Source organism: Salvia hispanica, chromosome 3 (assembly GCF_023119035.1).
Source record: "Salvia hispanica cultivar TCC Black 2014 chromosome 3, UniMelb_Shisp_WGS_1.0, whole genome shotgun sequence".
In the NCBI taxonomy this organism is placed as follows: Eukaryota; Viridiplantae; Streptophyta; class Magnoliopsida; order Lamiales; family Lamiaceae; genus Salvia; species Salvia hispanica.
This window is the reverse complement of record NC_062967.1, coordinates 23,080,117-23,090,312: the sequence shown is the minus strand read 5'-3', so window position 1 is coordinate 23,090,312 and position 10,196 is coordinate 23,080,117. Positions and strand designations below refer to the sequence as shown.

At 35.4% G+C, this 10,196-nt stretch overlaps 1 protein-coding gene across 1 annotated transcript; it reads left to right on the top strand.

The window, feature by feature from the left end:
* The first annotated feature begins 2,172 nt into the window (after window positions 1-2,172).
* LOC125213084 (NADH dehydrogenase [ubiquinone] iron-sulfur protein 1, mitochondrial-like) lies at window positions 2,173-7,163 on the top strand. Its single transcript, XM_048113444.1, has 5 exons — window positions 2,173-2,638; window positions 3,067-3,313; window positions 4,082-4,376; window positions 4,842-5,216; window positions 6,030-7,163. Exons 1-5 carry the CDS (start codon window positions 2,218-2,220, stop codon window positions 6,927-6,929), a joined length of 2,238 nt encoding a protein of 745 aa, XP_047969401.1. The 5' UTR covers window positions 2,173-2,217; the 3' UTR covers window positions 6,930-7,163.
* The last annotated feature ends 3,033 nt before the right edge of the window (window positions 7,164-10,196 follow it).

The following is a 10,196-nucleotide window of genomic DNA, read 5'->3' as shown; positions in this document are numbered from 1 at the left end:
TTAAACGCGGGAAATATTATAAAATAAAATGGACCCAAGTTATTTGTAATTTGGTGATTTAAGTGGGAGTGCAATATTATTCTTTAGTGGAATAAAATAATATTCCATTGATAATATATTAAATCATGGGTCATTTGATTTAATTTGCAATTTATCTAATAGGTGAGCCCAACACTTAAGTCATTCCATGGATCCCCAACCTAGCCCAACAAGTCCATTATAAATAGTGATGAGATGTGGAAACCCTAACACACCACAAGTTACACTCTAAACCCTAACCCTAGCCGCCGATCACTCGGCCTCTCTCTCTCCTTCTTGCCTCGATTTTCGAGCCATAGAACAAGGAGATCTAGGGTTTTGGTTTGTTCTAGTCTTGTTCATTCTAATCCATAGAATTGAATCGAGATAGATAGTTTGGTGTAGTGTTCCTCCTAGATCTCATCAAGACTATTTTGATTATCTAAGATCCGCCCACACGGATGGAGAATCAAGGACTAGGGAATAGGTTGGAAGATTCACGGTCGATAAACCAAGGATCTCCGGGTGGTGCAGCTAGCAACGTCAATCCAATGATGGATTATGAGGTAACAATCGAATTTACATCGAATATGCATGATTATGTGTTTATTTGATGTTATATCTATAGATCTATGTTTCTTGCATGAAATTGGAGTCGAATGCATAATCAACTAAATAGATCCGTTCTAGGACCTGTTTGGTTTCCGTGTCTTCCGCTGCGGTAGTCCCAATAGAAACCCCCAAGAATTTATATTATTAATACTATATTTATACTACAAGTTGCTAGTTCTCTTGGTAGCGCATTGGCTAGCTGCCCTGCCTGCTACCCACTTTGTCTGAGTTCGAATCATTTCAAGCACAGTTCACGTTTTGTCACTTTAATTTGTATTTTTATGATGTATTTTTATTTTTCTTACAACTATTATGCACAAAAAATTTATGTTTAATAAGTGATACTTATTTAATTAATTTATTTTAAATTGAAATTTCAATTTTCTTTTAGCTATTTTTTGTGCTTTTTTTCTATTTTTATGCAACTTTTATACACAAAAATTTCATGTTATATTCATTAATTAATTTATTTCAAATTTATTCATAATTGATATATTAAATATATACATATTTCTAGTTTCCATATCATTTAATTATTTTATCTCATTACTCATCTTCATCACATCTTAATAATGTCGTAATTTTTGGTTGTGCCGCTATAAAAAAAATACCATGATTAGTTACTATATAATTGGACCCCCCAACATTAAAATCGTGCGTCTGCCACTGTACACTAAAGATATATAGGATGTTCACTTCATTTTGATCAAATGCTATATATATCCTTGAGCAATAAATATTTAGTGGTCGTGACATATTGTTGTGTTTAATACCAATCACAATTGCTACGCATTATGTGAGGATGTGTCCGGATCACCAAATCTTTACTCTTATTATCTTGTGATACGATATTAGCAGCTCAGATATTGTGATTATTCCAAAACTGAATGTTGAATTATGTTTCATTTTATCTTGTCATACAATATAAGCCAGCTCAAATATCCAGCAAACAATCGATGATTATACTCCATCGTTCTCATACTTTGCTATTCCAATATATTTTGATTTAAAGTATCTTTACTATTTTTTTCTATTTTTAATAGATGAATCTCATATTTCATTAAATCATCATATTCATCTCATTATAAAACTCTATAAAAGTGAATACAGATGTTTGCTGTTTCAGTATCCAGCATTTCACGGAGTTTAAAAATCTCTACTATTAATTATTTTTGTAATAATAGTATAAATACACCAAGATTTAGACAGTAGTAACATTTTAGTTCCAAATATTGCATAGAAATTTTCCGACTCGCAATTGATTTATTATGAACTACTTTTGGGCAATTTTTACACCCTTTTATTTATTTCATTCTAGCCGTATGTTACTTTCACCTTTTGGAAAAAATAACTCAAAAACATATTCATGTTAGTACTCTATAATTGAACTAAAACATCGATTTTAAAATTAATTAAACACCATTAAAAATTTGAAAAATGTAAATTGAAATAAAATTCGAAGCGAAGCGGGTTGTATGTACATAAACGGGTCAAACCGAGTTTTGTGAGCCGTAAAGTATCCGGATATTTCCTAACCCAAATTGAAATTGTGGGCAACACAAGCACACGCAGTAACTCAAAGTGATAATGGGGCTGAGTCACCTCGCTTCTCGGGCCATTTTCCGATCCGCCCGCCTCGCCGCCTCCAACTCCAACTCCCGCTACCTCCGCCGCTCCATCGTCACCACTCCGGAGCTCCACAACTCCGCTGAAGCAGCTGCGGCAAATGCCCAACCTGAGCCAGATCTCCCCAAGCGGAACCCTGTGGCCGGCGCTCGTGTCCATTTCCCCAACCCGGATGACGCAATTGAGGTCTTCGTCGATGGCTACCCTGTCAAAGTCCCTAAGGGGATGACGGTGCTCCAGGCCTGCTTGCTCGCAGGCGTCGATGTTCCCAGGTTCTGCTACCACGACCGCCTCTCCATCGCCGGAAACTGCCGTATGTGCCTCGTCGAGGTCGAGAAATCGCCCAAGCCGGTCGCCTCCTGCGCTATGCCCGCTCTTCCAGGTACTAACATGATGATCTTTTTTGTTTAGATTGGGGTTTTGTGGAAATGCCTAATTCGTTATTTAAATTATTGACGCTGAACTTTTTATTTCTTCATTTTGTTTGATTGATATGTATAAATATGGTCTTTAGTAGAGGCCTTTTCATCTGAGTTAAATATACGTATAACATGATGGGGTTTTCTATGCTACTCTTATTATTTGTTCTCAGATGATGGTTTTTGTGTGATTGAATGGAGGATCCTGTCTATAACACTATTTAAGCTTTTTGCAATGTGATTCTTTGTAATTAATAGAGAAGAGCTTGCTTAAGGAATTATCTGTATTTCAAGTGGCTAAATAGTGTGGTGCTTAGGATGGGTGCAGACATTTTGATCATCCAATGTAATCTGTTTTTGTTGACATAACTTTTCACTATCTGTCCCATAGGAATGAAAATCAAGACAGATACACCACTCGCAAAGAAGGCGCGGGAAGGAGTAATGGAGTTTCTATTAATGAATCATCCACTGGATTGCCCAATCTGTGACCAGGGTGGAGAGTGTGATCTCCAGGATCAGTCCATGGCTTTTGGTTCTGATCGTGGTCGTTTTACTGAAACTAAGAGATCAGTAGTTGATAAGAACCTAGGCCCTCTGGTTAAGACAGTGATGACTCGATGTATCCAGTGTACCAGGTGCCAATTGATTTGCACTTATCATTTGCCAATTGATCAGTAGTTTGCTGTATAGTCTCAACTAAATTTTCAAAATTTCTCTATATATTTTCTCAAGGTGCGGGAGCCAAATATTTCACTGTCTTGAGTAAAAAAATGAGAACTGGAACCACAATGAGAATATTAAGTCAATAGTTTGTGGCAGAGTTTTTTGTATTATTCATCTACGTTAGCAGAAAACCTGAAACGGACTGGTTGGTTGGATATCTAAATAAATCTCGTGAGGAAGACACCTTTCTGCCAGGGTTCATGATGCCTAAAATAACTTGCTTCATAGTATTAGCTAATATTCTTATCTTTTCTATATGAAGTGCCTGCTGAGTCCTGACTGACTGTCATTGTGAAATTGGAATATGTTTCATGTAGTTTGCCTGGTAGATTGCAGTTTAAGACTAGTTCCATTTCCATGACTGAAATTTTCTGACGTGGCTCTACTTGTAAAGAATAACAACTATTTCAAGTTTGTTAGATCAAAAGTGATAAATTTGTTCTATAATAAAAAAGGCTTTTATGAGAATAAACCACCTAGGTGATTATGTCCTGTAACTGAAAAAATGTTGTCTTGTTTTTTTTTTAGTATTTTCATCTTGCTGTGCTCCCTGCCTCTTCGCTTTTCGATAATGTTATCTGTGATAATCATTTTGCCTGATACATAAAGATGTGGAACTGGAATTATTATTGATTGTTTTGAACCGACTGCTATTCACATGTGGACTTGTTATCAAATAGGTGTGTGAGGTTTGCATCAGAAATAGCTGGCGTTCCTGATCTTGGCATGCTGGGCCGTGGCAGTGGAGAAGAAATTGGAACTTATGTTGAAAAACTTATGACCAGTGAATTGTCAGGCAATGTAATAGATATTTGTCCTGTAGGTGCCCTGACATCAAAGCCTTTTGCCTTTAAAGCCCGTAATTGGGAGCTAAAGGGAACTGAAAGCATTGATATAACAGATGCGGTTGGTTCGAATATTCGAATCGATAGTAGAGGTCCTGAGGTCATGCGAATTGTTCCCCGGTTGAATGAGGTTAGATGTGATACCCATTGTGTGCCCAAGCTATATCTGTTCTTTACATATTAGAAGGGTTAAACTCATTTTCTTCATTTTGTTCTGATTGGATTTTGATTATGAAGCCATTTTATGTTTTTATAACGATGACCAAAAACTTAGATTATGGCTCTGCCAAGTTGTGGCTAATAACTTTCTCAATTATTATGAGAGTTTAATGCTGCCAAAGTTCAGTTGTATTTATGTTACTGAAGATCAAGTTTAGGCTGCATGCATTGGCATTGAAGCAGATCATGAACATTCAAATGTGAAAGACTTATTATCTTCTTTTTGCGTGTGTTTATTTTTTGCATCAACATCCACATGCACATCTTACAGTCTCTGCTTCCTTAGTATTATGTTATCATCATTTATGTTTGACTCATTTCAATTGTTTTACCGTGCGATTGGATTTGTTGTATGCAATTTGGTGCATGTCTACAGGACATCAACGAGGAGTGGATATCAGATAAAACCCGTTTCTTTTATGATGGCCTGAAGAGACAAAGGCTCAATGATCCAATGATTCGGGGTGCAGATGGGCGCTTTAAGGCTGTGAGCTGGCACGATGCACTTGCAGTGGTTGCAAAAGCAATCCACAAAGTTGAACCAGAAAAAATTGTTGGGGTTGCTGGGAAGCTGTCAGATGCTGAATCTATGATGGCACTAAAGGATTTCTTGAATGAGATAGGGTCAGATAACATTTGGTGTGAAGGAAATGGCCCCAGTCCAAATGCAGACCTGCGATCTGGATATATTATGAACACTAGCATTAGTGGGTTGGAGAAAGCTGATGCTTTTCTCCTAGTTGGTACACAGGTAAATTTTATTGCTCATTGGTATTGACGGCTAATGACTCTGAAGCAGCTCTTCTTAATAACTGATCAACCTTTATAGAAGTACTCAGAAGCAGTCTAATGATAGATCATGCTTTATAATGTCTCAGCGTAGAGTTAATATTTAGTTGAATTTGTCTTTCATACTCGGTCTTAGTTCATAATGGTTTTTTAGAAGGCACTTCAGCTACAAGCTATGCCTTCATGTTGAGGAAGTAGGTAGTTCCTGGTCAGGATTCATGGGATTATGTAAAAAGTGAGATGGTAACATGTACTATGATATACAAATATAGTCAATTATGATCTATGAAGCATAATGATATTTATTGAGAACAGAAACAGTTACCCACTGAATGACCTGTGCCCCCTAAGAAATAGAAGCTAATGTTGAGGCGTATCAATGAAGAGGTAGATTTATAATTTTTTGATCTAATTCATACTCCCTCCGTCCCATTAAAATAGAGATATTTGAGAGTCTGAGACGGCACGGGTTTTAATGCATAATTGGTAAAGTAGGAGAGAGATAGAAAGAAAAAATTATTGGAGTAAGCTAGTGGAGAATGGGGCCCATCTCATTAGAAATACAGAAATTACCAAAAGTAGATGTGGACTATTTTTACGGTACGGACAAATGGAAGAGTCTATTTTTATGGATGGAGGGAGTATAAGTTAAAGAAATAGCATATGCAATGTCTGTTTCTCTTCGTTGTAGCTTTGTAGCATTATTTTGTTTGTGTAAACTTCTTTGCGCCACTCTTTTATTCATTACCCCAAACTGGCTATTTTTCTCTTTCAGCCAAGGGTTGAAGCCGCCATGGTGAATGCCAGAATTCGCAAAACAGTAAAAGCAACTAATGCTAAGGTTGGCTATGTGGGCCCTCCAGCCGATTTAAACTATGCTCACGAGCATTTGGGAACAGGCCCAGAAACACTGACTGAACTTGCTGAGGGACGCCATCCGTTTTACTCTTCCCTATCCAATGCTAAAAACCCTGTCATAATTGTTGGTGCTGGGATTTTTGGACGGAACGATAAGGATGCAATTTTCTCAGTTGTTGAGACCATTGCCAAGAAAATAAACGCGGTCAGGCCTGAATGGAATGGGCTCAATGTTTTGTTGCTTAATGCTGCCCAAGCTGCTGCTCTGGACCTTGGACTTGTAGCCGAATCAGAAAAAAGCATTGAATCTGCCAAGTTTGTCTATCTGATGGGTGCAGATGACGTTAATTTGGACAGAACCCCTGATGATGCCTTCGTGGTATACCAAGGCCACCATGGTGATCGGGGTGTGTATCGTGCCAATGTAATTCTACCATCATCTGCCTTCACTGAAAAAGAAGGCACATATGCAAACACGGAGGGGTGTGCTCAAACTACAGTACCTGCAGTACCCACTGTTGGTGACTCCAGAGATGACTGGAAAATCATTAGAGCATTGTCTGAGGTGGTTGGTTCTGCTCTACCTTACAACAACCTCAATGCAATCAGATCCCGAATAAGTACAGTGGCACCCAACCTATTGCGCGTTGATGAGAGAGAGCCTGCTGTGTTTTCAACTTCTGCATTGAGACCGGAAGTCAAGGAGAAGCCCGATGCTGCTCCTTTCACAGCTGCTGTAGAGAACTTCTATATGACCGACTCCATTACCAGGGCGTCGAAGATCATGGCGCAGTGCAGTGCCTTGTTGAAGAAATGAGTGTGTCCCGGAAGTTATAATAACCATGCCATTTCAAATCTTCTTTTAATATTCATTGTGAGAGAGAACATGTAACCTTGTAATGCCTTGTTCTATGCCATAGTGTTTGGCTCATAAATGGCAATACAACTGCAATCTATAAGATGCTTGCTGCCTCTTTTTGTACTTTAACATTTCTGTTGTGATATCAACAGATTTTTATATGGATCAACTGAGATACGTTATTTTCTTTTATATTTTGGTTTAATATTATTCTGATTACATGCTGTTGTGTTGTTGATGGGGAAGTGGTGAGTGAAGCAGGAAATATTGAATTATATCAAATGTCGCCAATCTCTTAACTCAGCTGCTAAGCTTCAACAAGCCATATTTGTTATCCAAGACAAATTTTTTATACAGCTACAGCCTACAGGCTAAAATTACTAATCTCTAGAATTAGGTGGTATTGGCTAATAATTGAGTTAAAGGTCTTAAATTTGAATCTATTGTTATATGAGATTTAAAACTATTTGTTGATTCACTAACATACAAAAGGAAAAATAAGGAAGGGTGTTTGTTCAACTTGAGAAAGGTAAATAAAGGATATCGTGAAAATGTATACTTATCTAAATGTCTTAGATTTGAATGTCTTGAGAGCTTCAAAATTATCTGTTCATTCACAAAAAAAAAGGAAATAAGAAAAAGAATTAGGTGTTGCTGTGATTCAGGAAGGACATGAAAGATTGGTTCTCAAAATAAGTTGGAGAGCATTTTAGTGAATTGCCAAATAAGTCATAGTTTTATCTGCGCTATATATATTTAAATAATTCTTTTGTTAGTAACCTATGAACCATTCAAAAAGTTTCTGGACAAATATTATTTGCACATTTCCGATACCCTTTAAAGTCAATATCCTTAAACGTCTATGAACAAAGATATAATCATGTTTAAAGTACTTTGGTATACTACTGTAATATTTTATTTTTTTGTTATTTCTTCCTCTTTTTATCTCATTTCTAATACCAAGGTAAGGAGGCCGTGTAAAAGACCTCATGTGATACATGGTCAACTATTATCTTAAAATACATGATAATTGGACTCTTTTGTTGTAGTAAATAATTTAAAGAATTAAATACTAACAATTAATTTGGAATGAAAAAGTATTTTACAATAGGAATCAATTTCATGTGTGGTCAAAAATAGGAACAATCATATACTCCTACTTAGCAAAAAGCATGCTTCATGAAGTATATACGATTTCTCTAATGAATTTTATATGCTCCCTTGAACTAACATACATATGACCAATCATAAGTATAGTTCCACCAATAAATCAATCTAATCAAGCTTTAGCAAAGTTAGGAGGCCTTCGCATCAAAGTCCATAAAATGTCATATGAATTTATATGACAATTTCAGATTATACAAAGATACCGGTCCAAATTTATTTTAAGTTTACCTTAAAGGAAAAATACATATTTGACCCTTTAACATTAATTTATGTATCCAAGTTTTTCCTTCTTTCAATCTTTGATGATTTAGCCTACACAAATCCCCATTTAGTCACCATCATAACTGGAAGTTCGATCTTCCTTCAATTATTATGTATCTAACTTAGAAGTGGTAGTCATGATCAATGATTAACTTTCTTATCTTATTTAAAACCAAATTAATAAGTGTGGATACTATAGATAAGCATTAATAAATCCAAGGGATAAAATTTGGAAGAAATAAATATGTGGTCCAAGAAGAAGTTGGGCATGCACTCAATTGCTATGCTTTAAAAGTTTATAGAGTGTTGATTTATTATCACAAGGTTCCGGCGGATACTTATATATTGATCATGATGTTGATGTCACAAACATCCATTGCTATTCATTTTGTATGAATTATTTATTTTAAATTCTTGTTATGCTTATCGTTGTGCACTATATAAAACATGATTAGAATAAATTATGTGTCGTTTTCTAACTGCGTGACATTAATTTGAACCGCCCTTCAATTATTCATGTCTTGTTTGTCTAAAACATTTCTTTTTCAATCTTGGTTGTCCATTTTCTTTTGTAGCATATGCTTTTCTTGATATCAAGATGGATTATAAACCGACTGGTAGAGTGGCAGAGTGCAATAGGTTGTCATAGTTCTCTTTTAACCATTCTATTATGGATTGTTAAATTTTAAAAATAAAAGGGAGATTTTGAAAGGGTTGGAAACTTGTTTATTCTAAAAATTGTTACTACATACTGTATTATATAGGGATGTATTTATTTGGTAATTAATTCTTATTGCATTTTATCTATAAAGAGAGAGGTACTAATAAAAACGCATTTTATTGTGAGAATGGATGAATATATTCTTGATTTTTTATTTCGAAAATCATTGGTGGATGCATTTTTTGTAACTGCTTCAAGTTAAATTCAATTAGTATATAGTCTCCATTAGAATTCTAGATAAGGTTTTAGGTCCATTGACGTGCAACATACCGTCATCATTATGAAATGTAGCAAATTTGTAGACAGGAAGACAAAATTTCTGCCACTCTGCTTAATAAGACAAACTACAATTGAATTATTTATACATATGACATAGGTTGTTGGTACATGACAAGATTAATATGCACAAATACATGTGTTTTAAAATAGTAAATACACATACATTTACGAGTAGAAAAAAAACAAGATTCATGCCGATTAAATAAATATAATAGTAACCCTCCACCGAATGTGTCTTGCCTACTATTTACGTTGATGGTTTGTCACCAATGAACAATTAAATAACATTACAATTCATAAAGTTATTTTAATTTTATAGGATTATTAAATTGCACTGTTACAACTCCTATTAAAAAATATTTCAATAATTTTCCAACCTTTTAATCACTAGTATAGTCATATCTATTAGTGAATTGCAAGAGTTTGGAGCTGATGTTCATTTAAGGTCGGAATTCAAATTATTTTATAATGTTTAAAAGTTAACACCATTATAGTAGTATCTTTTTATATTGTTAATTTTATTCATGGATACTAAAAATTTTAATCAACTTTTTTTTCCACAATCCAACTTCCGATTCAATTGCTATTGCTCTGTATAAAGACACATTTCAAATCTGAATGAATGCTCCATCAAATATGTTGCTACATAACAAGCTGTCGGACTTGATTCATTGTACCAATAATTCTCAACAAAATAAAAATGAATAAACTAGTTAGGGCCTCACAAGTGTTGAGTGTGGGTGGGAAGGGATACCAACAAAGTCCAAAGTTGCATGACCCATATTCTAACTGTCGGT